General features: G+C 44.2%; 1 protein-coding gene across 2 annotated transcripts in view; it reads right to left on the bottom strand.

Annotated features, from left to right (window-relative positions):
* Positions 1-15,139, bottom strand: part of rbm27 (RNA binding motif protein 27) — an 84,734-nt gene that overhangs the window by 65,128 nt on the left and 4,467 nt on the right. For both annotated transcript variants that reach the window (XM_083637577.1, XM_083637578.1), the window contains exons 2-6: positions 14,992-15,110; positions 12,443-12,579; positions 11,342-11,421; positions 8,439-8,662; positions 5,224-5,529 (exon numbers count right to left, since the gene is read on the bottom strand). In XM_083637577.1, coding sequence (XP_083493703.1) covers positions 5,224-5,529; positions 8,439-8,662; positions 11,342-11,421; positions 12,443-12,579; positions 14,992-15,110 — 866 coding nt within the window. The remainder of the gene's footprint in view (positions 1-5,223; positions 5,530-8,438; positions 8,663-11,341; positions 11,422-12,442; positions 12,580-14,991; positions 15,111-15,139) is intronic.

Genomic DNA, 15,139 nt, shown 5'->3' with positions numbered 1-15,139 from the left:
GAGCGTAACTTGAACTGGTTAAAAGTGACTATAGCAGAACCCTCCTCACTCCAAGGCAATTTCTAGATGTGTATGTCTGTTTGACAACTGCACCATAGCCTCTACTGAGGATTAGAGGAGTGGCAGGGCAATTTAAAGTTGCTTACCGTCTGCACTATTCTAAGCATAAGTTGCACAAGATCTACCCTTCTTTATCACCACTGTGTGTGACAGATATCAGGTGTCAGAGGGCACTCTGTCTCATGCCTTCTGGTTCTGCCCTATACTGACTGGCTTCTGGGCTATACAGTATGTAAGGGATAATGTATATTGAGGCGGTGATTACGGGGGAAATAATGACCGACAGGTGGATTGAGCCCGATGCATAGCGGAGGGCTTAATCGTTCACCTGAAGGTCATTATTTCCCAGTAATCACCGCCTCAATATACATTATCCCGCTTAGAACACGGCCTACAACTAAATCATTCAATAATCTGACAAAAATAATTATACTCAGAATCGAGTATTCAAGAGAGCCGTGTTCTATCAATATATATATATATATATATATATATATATATATATATATATATATATATTATAGATGGGATCGTTAACGCCGTTAACGGCTGCGTTAACGCGAGACTCTTAACGCGCGATAAAAAAATTAACGCCGTTAATCTATTCTCAAAGTTGTCTGGTAGCAGGGTCCACTTATATTGAGCAGGCCATGATGATTATCACTTTAGAATGGAACAGGTATGTAAGCGCGGACATTTATGTCTGCCTCCCCCATCCTGGCTGCTGTGGGGGGGCGTGAACAACCGAACCTGCTCTCTAGTCATCTTCCAGTGGCCTACACTACTGACCTGGCAGTCATCTGCTCTAAATAATGTGCATGCTTCAAAAACACGAGGCGGCGGCGTCTCCCTCTCTCTGTCTCTCTCTCTCTCTCTCTCTCTTTTGCTCTCTCCTCCGTCAGTCCATCGTTGTCGTGTGGCACCGTGTAGCCTATAGCACGAGTCGTGAGCCGATTTGCCCTCAAACGCTTCCAAACGCTCCCGATGCTCCGTGCCGGCTGTGCATGAGAGATGCAGCTAGCCGGGCTCTGGCATCATGCTCTCTCTCTCCTCCTCCCAGCCTCTCTGACGTGCGGGAGCCACACTCATGAATATTCACGAGTGATCCCGGTGATCTCATTCCAGGTAGTTCAGGATAGAACTTTGTCCAGATGAAGACAAACCATGTGTGTAACCTGCTGGTTTCTTACCTTTAAATGCCTACTGGCTATTCAAGTTGAATTGAATAAACAGAAACCTGTTCACAAGGACTTACTTCTAGTCATTATTTATGTTGCACACACATATTTTGAATGGCTTCGACAGACTTCAAATGACCCATTTTAATCTAGATTAATCTAGATTAATGACCAGGATTAATCTAGATTAATCTAGATTAAAAAAATTAATCTATTCCCATCTATAATATATATATATATATATATAATTTATTTATTTCGCAATTAAGAATTTTCAGAACACACAAAAACGAACAAACAGGAAAAGAAAAGAAAGAAAAACATACATACACTCCAAAATTACAACACAGTGCCACCAGTTTTTGCCACCAGAGATTGTTGCACAGCTGTAGGGAAGTCTAGAGAGGACTCTGAGCAGCCGAAGATGGCGAGTCCTGCCTCCGGCTGAAGGGTTATTTTGTGGGCCATAGAGTACCAGTCAAATATTTTGGCCCAGAATCCTGTCAGTAAAGGTCAGGACCAGAAGGCATGAGACAGAGTGCTCTCTGACACCTGACAGCAGTCACACAGTGGTGAGACAGACAGGTAAATCTTGTGCAACTTCTGCTTAGAATAGTGAAGACGGTGAGTGACTTTAAATTGGATCAGCTGGTGTCTACTATTAACTGAGCCGAGTTGTATCACAGACAGACTCCTATCCCATATAATGTCAGATAAGTGAATGCCAAGTTCCCCCTGGCTGCCATGCTTCTCTAATCCTCTCAGTAGAGGCCGTGGTGCAGTTGTCAAACAGACATACACATCTAGACATGAGATGTTTGGAGTGAGGAGGGCTCAGCAATACATAGAAAAAAGTATGTACATTTGGGAGTGCTTCAAAGGTGTGAATCTTGGATCGAACATAATTTCTGATTTGCAGAAATCTGAGCCAGTTTGTGCTGGGCAACCCAAAATTCCTCTTCAGTAGATCAAAGGATACAAAACGGCCATCTATGTATAGGTCGTTGATGGAAACTAGCCCCTTCTCACTCCAAGCATGGTAGTTTCTGTCTGACCATGGAGCCAAAAAAAGAGTGATTGAAACAGATTGGCGTATGGACAGAAACATCTGGTAGACTGAAAACACTCTTGGTTTAAAATTCTGACAGTTTTTCATGACAAAACTTAAATGAACATGTTCTAAGGTCCCAGGGATCTCTAATTTAGCAAATAGCATAGCTGGCAGGGAAGAGTTGCCAATAGAGCTGGCCTCCAGTTTCAGCCACAGGGAGATAAATTGCCAGGAGTCCCTTGAAGGCAAAATATTAGAGCCCTAACATTGGCAGCCCAGTAGTAGTGCCTAAACACTGGTAAGGCCTAGGGATGTCGAAAATCATAATTTTTCTTGACCGACAACCGACTCTCATTAGCCGACAATTGGTCGGTTAACCGAGAAGATTAAAATGCGCTATTTGACTGCCTGTGCCCCATTAAACCATTACCACAACAAATGCTTGATTTTTTTTCATTAGAAAGCGTTTATTCTATCTACAAGCAGAAAAAAACACATTAACAAAACGAGAAGACAAGTTGAATCCTCCAGCCATCTAAACAAAAACATTCCTCCGAGAGGCTATACTGCTTAGAGCTGCACGCTTTGCATATTAAGGGCACATTAATGACACGCAGCCGCCCCGTGAAGTACTGTTTGAGCGGACGACAGCCCAGGCTGCAGGCGCACTGACAAAGTGCACATCACTACAGTATCTTCTCTTTTAACAATAGTCTCACTAATCCCACAGTGGTTTACCTGCTTTTGAGATCTGCAAAAAATAGTTTGCTTCTGTCTCACCCCTTCTTCCTCTCTGTTCCCACACGCGACGAGGGCTGTGCTCTCTGTGTCTTGCAGGGCTCCACAACATTATAAAGACAAGTCCGCACTCCGCACGCAGCTGTCAGTTGTCAATGCAGTCTACAAACAATCCATCTCTTGTTGTGAAACAATTTCTCCGAACTGCAATGTGTTGGACAGTAAAGACTAACGTTAATTGATACTTTTCAATCGTCAATTAGACTGCTTCATGTCTGCATTTTTGTAACACGGTAAAAACTACTGTTTCATCATTGAGTGCGCGCGTATGCATGCGGGAGGGAGAGAGTTAGACCGAATGAGCCAGTGAAGAAAAAGTAATGACAGCACACACGGAGTTAACAAAACTATAGAACATGTATGAGCTGATTGTTTCGCTGGGTGTGTTAATCATTCTGAAATGGTCACAGAAGTGAATCCCATGCACATCTCTTAGAAGCACATAGGCACCTTTTGCGGCTGTAATATTGACTGATATATTTGTATGCTTTTTTTTCTTTCTTCTTTTCCTGTGTCTGTTTGTTGTTTTTGATATTCTGAAAACTGAAAATAAAATATTGAAAACAAACTAGAACGACCGCAACGCGGACTTATGCCTCCGCCATTAGTTCATTCTGGAGTCCAAATCGCCATTTGAGGCAAATTGGAAGAGATTCCGTCAAGGCGCTGCTGTGATGTTGCGTTACAGAGCTTGGAAATTGGGTGTGTGAGAGGTCACAGTGACCTTGAACTTTGACCACCAAAATGTAATCAGTTCATCCTTGAGTCCAAGTCGATGTTTGAGACAAGTTTGATTAAATTCCGTCAAGGCATTCCTGAGATATCGCGTTAACAAGCTTGAAAATGGCGTTCGAGAGGTCACAGTGACCTTGACCTTTGACCACCAAAATCTAATCAGTTCATCCTTGAGTCCAAGTCGATGTTTGAGACAAGTTTGATTATATTCCGTCAAGGCATTCCTGAGATATCGCGTTAACAAGCTTGAAAATGGCGTTCGAGAGGTCACAGTGACCTTGACCTTTGACCTTTGACCACCAAAATCTAATCAGTTCATCCTTGAGTCCAAGTCGATGTTTGAGACAAGTTGGATTATATTCCGTCAGGCATTCCTGAGATATCGCGTTAACAAGCTTGAAAATGGCGTTCGAGAGGTCACAGTGACCTTGACCTTTGACCTTTGACCACCAAAATCTAATCAGATCATCCTTGAGTATAACTCGATGTTTGAGGCAAATTTGATGAAATTCCGTCCAGGCGTTCCTCAGATATCGCGTTAACAAACATCGTACGTACGGACGTACGTACGGACGGACATACGGACGGACAACCCGGATCCATAATGCCTCCGGCCTGGCTATCGCCCGGCGGAGGCATAAAAAAAGTGACTATCGCAGCGTTTTGAACCTGGTGAACACTTAGTTAGCAAACGTAGGCTAACACCAAGCTAACAGCAGATGGTATTTACTGTAGTATTAAATATTGTATTTGTCTATGACACGTCACTCGTTAAGACAACATAATGTCTGATGTCAGCACCTGTTTTTACCACAAGCTATATTTTAAGACTGATCCCAAAATAAGGTTATTTGTCAACAAAATACAGTGGCGAACAATTTGGCTAATTAGCAGAGCAGGAAAAACTGTGAAATATGTTAAAAATTATCAAAGTGACTGGAGGGGGGCTGGAGTCCCTAGTGGTTGGGCTGAGCTGAGCACTGTGACAGCTGAGCTGTGTGCTTATGGGACAGCAGGTATATAAATACAAACCCCATGTGAGCCTGTTTGCTCGCCTGACGAGAGGCAGCACGAAACACAAGTCATTAGTGATGATAGCAATTTCCAATTGAACAAAATAAAATTGCCACGCAACATTTGTTTCAAATGATTTTTTTTAAGTTGAATGAATGCTGAATAGAATGCTGAATTAGAGTGATACTTATCCAGCTCCCTACAGTAATAGCTTGTACACATAGCTATTAAGTCATATCAGATAAGTGGCAGTGAGATGGAGGGAGGAACGCTTGAGGGAGGGAGGATGGAAGAATGGAAGGGGGGAAAAGGAAGGAAGAAAAGATGAAAAGATTGCTCTAAAGAGATGAATTTTGATCAGGTTGTGATGATTGAATCCGTTCTTACCATCGTAGTCCCTGCAGCGCTGTTTGAGCGATACGCTCTTGTTGAATGGCTTGCTGCCTCCGCCATCTTGCCTCTGGTTGCCGTAGTAACCAGACCAGCTGTCTGTGGTGCTATCGGGCAGGTGAGCCGACGTTGCTATGGGAACACCTCCAGCTACTGAGAGTCCAGTGGAGGTGGAGGAGGAGAAGGGAGGGAGCAGGGGGGTGGGCAGGGGCAGGAGAGGGGGCGGGTGCTGCTGCTGCTGAGCGGTGGAGGAGTTGTAGCCGTCAGAGTCCTTCCTCTCTGCCTCAAACTTTGACTTGAAATCTGTTAGAGACGACCAGAAACAGAGAAAGACACATTAATAAGAAGTCTGTCAGAGACGACCAGAAACAGAGAAAGACACATTAATAAGAAGTCTGTCAGAGACGACCAGAAACAGAGAAAGACACATTAATAAGAAGTCTGTCAGAGACGACCAGAAACAGAGAAAGACACATTAATAAGAAGTCTGTCAGAGACGACCAGAAACAGAGAAAGACACATTAATAAGAAGTCTGTCAGAGACGACCAGAAACAGAGAAAGACACATTAATAAGAAGTCTGTTAGAGACGACCAGAAACAGAGAAAGACACATTAACAAGAAGTCTGTTAGAGACGACCAGAAACAGAGAAAGACACATTAATAAGAAGTCTGTCAGAGACGACCAGAAACAGAGAAAGACACATTAATAAGAAGTCTGTCAGAGACGACCAGAAACAGAGAAAGACACATTAATAAGAAGTCTGTCAGAGACGACCAGAAACAGAGAAAGACACATTAATAAGAAGTCTGTTAGAGACGACCAGAAACAGAGAAAGACACATTAACAAGAAGTCTGTTAGAGACGACCAGAAACAGAGAAAGACACATTAATAAGAAGTCTGTCAGAGACGACCAGAAACAGAGAAAGACACATTAATAAGAAGTCTGTTAGAGACGACCAGAAACAGAGAAAGACACATTAACAAGAAGTCTGTCATGGTATCAGGCAGCTGCACATTTAAGGTTTATGGCTGAGTGGCTGAGGGGAGACCAGTCCTCTATATGGCTAGATGTTGAAGCCGCTCAGTGTGATTGTCCGCTCAGAAACCTGTTATTTCTTAGAAACCTTGCTTCAGTAAAAAGCCTGTGTAAAAACCCAATTGTTATTAATACTCTAAAGGCATGGAAATTGGTTAGATCGATGGAGGGCCGAACCAAACTAACATCACCTCTTACTTCCCTCCAGGTCTTAGTGATCTTGGTTTTAACATTTGGAAGGATAGGGGGCTACTAGTTTTAGGGGATTTATTTGATGGCCCTATCCTGATGTCCTTTAACCAGTTACAGCAAAAATATAATTTGTCACACCAAAATTTATTTCGGTTTCTGCAGGTGAGGGACTTCATACTCCGGCGTACAACATTAACAACAAATATAGAAGCCTCTGAGGTCGAAAGGGTACTCTCACTTGGTCCAAGTAAAGGTTTTATTGGTTTTCTTTATAGCTTATTAAGGTCTACCTCTACTCTGAACACTCTGGCCACCAAGCAGATATGGGAGAGGGACCTTGAGGTGGAGGTTGATGACGAGGACTGGTGTGATATATTTGATAATGCCAAAAGAATTTCTGTGTGCAACAGACTGTGGTCGATGCAGCTAAGAATTATACATAGATTGCAAATATCACCCAGCCTTCGTCATAAAATGAATGCTAGCCTGTCTCCCCTCTGCCTTAAGTGTAAGATAGAGGTGGGAGATTACACTCACTGCATAATATGGTCATGTCCTAAGATAGAACGATACTGGTCAGACATAGTGCAGCAGTTGAGTGTCATCTTTGGTGTGGAGTTGGACCCAGACCCTGTCAGCCTTATTCTTGGTCTTCCCCATAAGAAACTTGTTTATAAACATCACAAACGGCTATTTAATTTATTAACTTTTGCTGCTAGAAAAAATATTCTTTTATTTTGGATTAAAGACAAACCTCCAACAAAGAGGAACTGGCACCAGATAATTATGCAGCTTATGCCTTTGGAGTTCATGACATGTATGCTACACTCAACAACCGATGTCTTTTATAAAGTGTGGGAGCCCTATCTGAAATATATCGACCCTAACCTAGCAGAGACACTGACTATTGGATACCTCAACCGAAGTGATACTGCCACCTGAGCACTGCCTTTTGCCTTGTACATCTAATTTAATTTATTTTATCGTATTATCATTCATCTGTCCATCCTTTTCTTTATTGTTGTCCACATCTATGTCTTTGTGAAGTGTTTAAGCTGCCCTGTCTTTTTGTTTTTTGTCTTTGTCGTTGTCCTGTCTTGTAAAATTTAAAATTGAATAAAAATATTATTGAAAAAAAAAAAAAAAAAGAAGTCTGTCAGAGACGACCAGAAACAGAGAAAGACACATTAATAAGAAGTCTGTTAGAGACGACCAGAAACAGAGAAAGACATTAAACATCCATGATTGACTGACTGACTTTTCCATCTTATGACCCCGGCGGGGCTGTTGGCCCAGCGCCCGGGGCGGGGGGGGGACACACACATGAAGACACAGTACAATAGCAGACCACAGCAATGGTAAGTCCTACAAGCAAAGTATTGAGCTTTTGTAAACCAACTAAAGCAGCTACTTCTCTCATCACGGCAAAACATTCAGTGTTGAAAATCGACCTTGCAGGTGAAGAGATGGCCAATTCCATTCTGTGCGTTTAAATCCCCACGGAAGTGTCTGCAACGCTGTCCACATTGTTCCTTTACAGGTCGCAGCTTCGGGCACAAGAAACCTCACAGAAAAGCATGCAGTTGGCTAGATCCAGTGTCAGTAGGTACTAAGCATCTCTTACGGCACACCCAGGAAGTCTCAGGCATTGCATTGTGCATCAGTAATGTAGTAATGGTAACAGTAGTGCTGCAGCCACAATAACTAGGCTACACTGACAGAAAACAAACTGTGAACTGTGCTGGCAAGAGCCCCTTCACTCCCGGGTCTGGTCCCTGGTGTGTGTGTGTGTGTGTGTGTGTGTGTGTGTGTGTGTGTGTGTGTGTGTGTGTGTGTGTGTGTGTGTGTGTGTGTGTGTGTGTGTGTGTGTGTGTGTGTGTGTGTGTGTGTGTGTGTGTGTGTGTGTGTGTGTGTGTGTGTGTGTGTGTGTGTGTGTGTGTGTGTGTGTGTGTGTGTGTGTGTGTGGTTTGGCTCTCTCACCTCTGCCTCCTCTGTGCTCTCTGTCCCTGCTCTTCCCTCGGCTGCCACTCCTGCTGCGACTGCGGCTGTAGCTCCTCCCACGGGGGCTCCCCCTGCGCCGCTCGTGCCGCTCACGGTGCCCGTCGCCACCTCCGCCTCCGCCGCCGCCTTTCCCGTGCCTTTCGAAGTCGTGCCGCTCAAAGTCACGCCGCTTGCGCTCGTCTCGCCTTCTGTCGTCGCGGGTCCTGTGTGGTTAATCAGGTCGTAATAAACACATATGAATTAATATTTCATTCAATATCTATTTCAATAACGGAGTGGGCAGTAAAAAAAAATCTTCATCGGTTTAGTAATAGCAGTAGTAGTTTTTGTTAGGAATTAGTCCTTGGCAAGCAAAGGCAAATGTGGGTCCCAATAACTATACAGCCTTGGTCCACATGAATACAAATTTATAACTGTGGTCAGAATATTATCTTCACAGGTCCAGCATCGAGCAAAGTATTTGTGTATTGCACCTGGAAGTACGAAGTAGTTAAGTAGTTGACCAAAAACAGAACGATGTGTCAGCTTGAAGCTTTGCATTTGCAGAACTGACCCCATTTTGTATTTTAGCGTTACAGTTATGGAACAGTTTATTTTTTGCTTTGTTTGTTTTTGTTTTAGGTGAATCAGAGACAAGGGACAGGCTATTGGACACCGGGGCCTTAATCAAGCTAAGGACTCATGGGTGTTTGTACTCTGAATACTGAACCACAGAAATGTACAATAAGAAGATGAAGAAGGCCTCGCTAGGCCTCGCCTGCATGCGGCGCGGGCTCGCCCACAGCTCGGCTGCTGCGTGGCCTCGCCTGCCCTACTGGCATGCGCAGCGCACAATTGCTCAACTTCGCATCACTGATGATAGAGTTTGGTGAAAATATAACCTCGAGTCGTGCGGGATTTGAACCTGGGGCCGAAGGCCACCTGTCGTAACCACTCAGCTACCAGTTCGTTGCTGTCCGTACCTCTAACCCACACCCACACCCTAACCCATACCCTAACCCACACCCGCATGCAGCCCGCGAGCGCCCCCTGTTTTTTTTTTACAGTGCACCTGAACGCAACATGCAAGATACCTGCTGAATAAGTGTCCAAATGTTCATGTCATTCTGGCCAATACTCCACTTCTGTTATAACATTTCAGTCTGGAATATGGAATATCTTTCAATAATCTTTATGACTAAATGGCTAAAAGTAATCTCATATGTAAGAAATTACTGTTCTACATTGAAGTAAACATTTTAATAATTAACTCGGTTTTGGTTGGCTTGGTTTTATTTAGCTTCAAGAGTGCATTTTTGTTCTTGTGTAACCCTCAACAGGCTTTGAGAATCCCCGGCCACTGATACTTGTGCTTAAATTAACCCACTCATATTCTCATTTATTTCAAGAAAAACATTTTGGCTAGTGGAAATTCTAATTGGCTGGTAACCTTGAAATCTAGCAGCCATATTGGCAGGTGGTGAAAGAAGTTAATTTCAAGCCCTGCAGGGAGAGCAGGTGGTGACATAGGAGTGAGTGAGAAAAGGATCAAATATTGGTGGTTAAGACTGAATAATGACATCACAACTGTTCATTTAAAATTAGTTATTCCTCTAAACCTGACTTCAAATGCTCCACATTTTCCGCGCCGGTGCCTTGTTCGGCCCTCGGCCATCAGCTAAATGTGGCCCTTGGTGAAAAGTCATTTGGCTCAATCCCACCACACTTAACAGCCCTGCACAGCTCGTCCCCACTCGGCTCCACTCGTCTCTACTCGATGGATGTTTTGCTTCGACCGGCGCTCGATCGGCCCCCACCCACCCCCGCCCACAGCTGGTCGTCTAAAAATAGCGACCGCATATCTGTCCTTCGGCTATAACATAACGTTACAATTAAATCCATCCACAGAACTTTTAAACTGTTTATGAAATACTGGTGCCTCTAAATGACCTACAGTGTACATGGGCAAATGTGACAATCGGCCAAGAGAATGATATCACAGGCATGCTGCGCTGTGCGGGGACGGGAGAGGCGCAACAGAGTGAAGCCTCTACCCCGCAGCCTCTCACCAGGCAAGACCGGGGCTTCCAAACACCCGCTGCGGCCTAGCGGAGCGCTGCAGCCTCCACTCAGCTACAGAGCTCCCTGAGCGAGCAGCGGACTTTTTTCTCAGACAATTGAACACCCGCCACGATTTTATTTCACCGGAGGTGAAGGCAGCGACACAAAATACTGATGGAAATATACATAACAGAAGATAAGGTAAGACCACTAAACTGGTATGCAGCCGCCAGCATTGCATTGACAGTCAGTAGACAGAGTAAACACGATTCTCTCTGACCAATCAGTAGCCATCAGAGTTTTACGTCACCATTTGGGACCTACTCGCCAGCCCGAAGTACCCCGACGAGGCAGGGACCAAAAGTAGCACGACTCGGCCACAAAACAAACCGAGCTGGGCCGGTTTTTGATGGTGGGATGAGACCAAAAGTCGAGTCGAGTGGAGCGGGACCGCGCTACTAGCTGCTGTGGAATTGGGCCAATTGAAGACCCTTGATTTATGGGCTAGAAAAGTCTGCCCATGTAAACACTAGGTAGCCATTTTGCCTGCTCAGAATTATCTTCTCGCTATAAAGATTGAGAGCTGTCATGTCGTGATATATGATTGGTTGAAATGGGGTAGAAATTAGATAGTTCTGGCTGACGTCAGCATACTGTAGATTACAGTTATGACTGAAGTCCTGAAAAATGAACTTTTGATGTGAAAAAACGTGAAAAACTAAAGAACTGTGAATACCCAGGGATGAGATCTAAAATAGAAAATAAATAATTTTTAATTTCAGCTCAACTTTAAGCGCGGGGGGGGGGGGGACTGCAGCACCCCCAATGAGCCAGAGCCATACCTGGACTCATTGAATTCAGGGCGGTTTCTTGGAGGACTTCTCCTGCGTCTGTTTTCTCTCTCCTCCTCCGCTGTTTCAGCCTTGAGGAAAAACACAGTTACAACTTAAACACTTCAACTATTTCATGGGTTCTCAACACACTGTACGGAAAGAATAAAGGAATCTCAAGATATTCGAATATGATAACAATGCTAATGTTAATCTTTATTTACAGTATACAGCAATTTTCTAAAACCGAGTTTACAAAGTGGTTAAAATAAGACAAGATTAAAAACTAGAATGACCGCACCGCGGATATATGCCTCCGCCAACAAGTGAGCAGTCGACATCCATGTTTGTCCAGACTTTGACGTTTGAGCCAAGTGTGACGGAATTCCGTCAAGGTGTTCCTGAGATATCGCGTTAACGAGCTAGAAGATGGCGTACGTGAGGTCACAGTGACCTTGAAATTTGACCTTAGTGAGCACCAAAATGTAATCAGTTCATCCTTGAGTCCAAGTGGACGTTTGAGGCAAATGTGACGAAATTCAGTCATGGCGTTCCTGAGATATCGCATTAACGAACATAGGATGGACGGACGTACGTACATACGTACGTACAGACGTAACACCAGACCCATGAGAGTTCTTACGCTGATATACACTACGTTACTGCATGCTGCAGATCTCTCTATGGGTCTGGGACACTCCTCGCTCCAAACTGGTGTTGGAATCCTCGCCAGTGATTGGTGGGTTTTAATCAGTAATAACTAGCAATCAGGCGCGCCCACCCAACTTAACTCTGTTGACATTTGAAAATGAACCACACTCATTGGTGCTACGACCTCTGGCATTCAAATGTCCCATCAAAAAAGCACCGGGGGCTGTGAAGTGACACAGACTCATTTATGTAGTATGCGGAGTGCAGCGATTCAACGCAATATTTGAGTCTGGGGAGAGACAATACACTAGCATGAGGGCACATATTTGAATATGGTTGCTCTCAATGTGCCATGCTTTATTCACTTACCTACAGAAGCACTTTAGAGATGCTTGAATGTGATGAAATGGACTCATCAAAGGCCAGCAATTCACTGGCCAAATATAGTCAATCCATTCTTACCTCTGGCTCAGATTTGATGAGGGCTTGTTTGACCTCCTCCTTGGCAGGGTTAGGAGGGTTCAGGTGAGGAGGGGGATTTCCCAGGTAGTTCTTGGTTGTCAGACATTCAAAGAGTTTATCGACAAATCCTGTTGTCTCTGCAATAAGGAGGTGAATCATATGATTAGGCTTATTCCTTAACTCAGTGGTTCCCAAACTTTTTCTGTCAGGCCCACCCTTTATGATATAGGAACATTTCATTCTTAAATATATTTTCACATTTAAAGTTAAATTTACCCAACATTTTTACATTGATCAGACAGTGCAGCAAAGTGTCACCACTTTTAACAGTAGGAGAGAGGCAGAGAGAGACAGACAGACAGAAGAAGAAGACTTGTGGGTACCCATAGAACCCATTTAGAGCATTATTTATTAGCCCCATATATATCCACATGATACAAATATATTATGAAGCAATAGAAAGAGCAACTTGGTAGATTCCCTGCCTACCAACACGAGGGTTGCAGGTCCGCACCCCCGTGTTACCTCCGGCTTGGTCGGGCGTCCATACAGGCACGATTGTCTGGTTTCTGCGGGTGGGAAGCCAGATTGGGGGTATGTATGTGTAATGGCCACTGCACTAGCGCCTCCTCTGGCCGGTCGGGGCGCCTGGTCGGGGTGGAAGGGAACTGGTGGGAATAGCGTCATCGTCCCACGTCCTCCCGGCGAAGCGCCCGCTGTCAGGTGAAAAGAAGCGGCTGGCAAGCGCGCATGTGTCGGAGGAAGCAGCATGGTGCTAGTCTCGGGTCTCCCCAGATCGGCAGATTTGATTAAATTGAGGGGATATGAGACAATATGCACATTTAAAGGGATCCGCCAACTTTTTGGGAGTTTCGTCCATTTGCCATATCGCCCATACGCCAAGATACACAATGCCTAGAGAGCTTTTTGGCACTATTAGAAATGTGTGTTTTTGGTGACTTTGAACGGCTGTACCGTTTCCCCCAATTCATAGGCGATACTAACTAACTTGATGAGTGTAGCGCACTGTTTACTGTATGGAGAGTGACGGTAAAGGCATTGTGTATCTTGGTTATGTATGGGCGACATGGCAAATGGACAAAACTCCCAAAAAGTTGGCGTATCCCTTTAACAAAATCAGCTAAAAAAATGTATACCTCATCAAATGGCAAGAAGCAATTAGCTAATGATGTGATGTCATCAGTGATGATGTCAAAAGCGATGTCATAAGGGTGCACACACACATAAGGGGGCATTGTGACAAGACTGATCAGTGATGTCACACACACAGAAAGAAGCATTGTGACAAGACTGATCAGTGATGTCATAGGGGGGCACACACACACACTGATGATGTCGTCAGTGATATCATAATGGGGCACACATACACATAAGGAGGCATTGTGACATCACACATCATTGATGAACGGATAGCCGAGTGGTTGCGACAGGTGACTTTCAAGCCAGGGGCCCCAGGTTCAAATCCCGCCCAGGTTATAATTGGACCAAACTCTTGAAACTGGGCTGTTATAACGTGATAAACGACGTCTTGGCTCGTATCCACTTGGAGGACAGTCTTGCAGAGATAGTATGGTGCTTGAATCTGATCTTTTCCCCCCTAAGTGACTCAGGTCAGTCTTTTTCATGACTGTGTGAACAGTACAAGTCACATTGAAAGTGACTTTTTTTATTTATTTAAAGAGGGCTACTTTCAAATGTAGAAAAACATCAGATTCGAATCTGATGTTTTGGAAAATGACTCCGGTGTGAACAGACATCTGGCCCATATCTGACTTAATGCTTCAATGTGACTTTTACGTCATTCCAGAGCGACATTCGTCACTATTCTGCGCTGGCAGGAGAACGAAGCGGGCAGATTGTGATTAAAAACATGGAGGACAGCTGCGAGGGAGCTAATCAGTGGAGGGACAGTGAGGTTTTAGACCTTATACGTATTAGCAAGAAGTAGCAGCTATTGCTCCACAGAAAGCCATTATTAAAATGTTGGCTCTCTTTCTCCTCCTCCTCCTCGCTATCATCTGCTCCTGTATTCGCTGGCTTCCACTGCACAATAACTTGTAAATTAAACCGTAAACAACAGATGAAACAACATCGTCAGCTACCACCATGTTTACTGCCGTCTTCTTCCGTATTTACTTAGAACAGCAGTGTGCTGCGTGTGACGTTATAGTTGTTCTTCTGTGCATGCGGGTCACTTCAGGTCTGCGATATGTTCACACTGGAGTCTGATATGGGCCACTTTTAAAAAGTCTGTGTGAACAGCCACACAAAAAATCTGACCTGATCAAAAAATCAGATTCGAGCACTAAGGTTTTCTGTGTGTGAACGTAGCCTTAGTTTCTCTCCCTCTTCAGCCATCCACATTTTGTTCTGAGAGAGGGCAAATACAGGGCCAGGAGAGTGATGCTCAAATCTTATCAGATGGGGATATCTCTTATCAGAAAGTTAGACAGATGACCATCTCCAGTTCACTATATGATGGACTGCACAACTTTGACATTGGAAAACAAACTAGGTGGAGACTATACCTTTCTGTAGGAAGACATCGAGTTGATCAGCGCAGAGTGCTTTAAGCTCTTTCTCCGGTTTGTCCTTCTTCACAAGGGCCACAACATAGTTGGCTAATGCAGACGGGTCAGCATCACATCTGCAGGTGAACACAAATTTATTATCATC

This window comes from Poromitra crassiceps (genome assembly GCF_964638095.1).
Source record: "Poromitra crassiceps genome assembly, chromosome: 1".
Taxonomy (NCBI): Eukaryota; Metazoa; Chordata; class Actinopteri; order Beryciformes; family Melamphaidae; genus Poromitra; species Poromitra crassiceps.
Note: the sequence above shows the minus strand (reverse complement) of the source record. Positions and strands in the feature narration are given on the sequence as shown.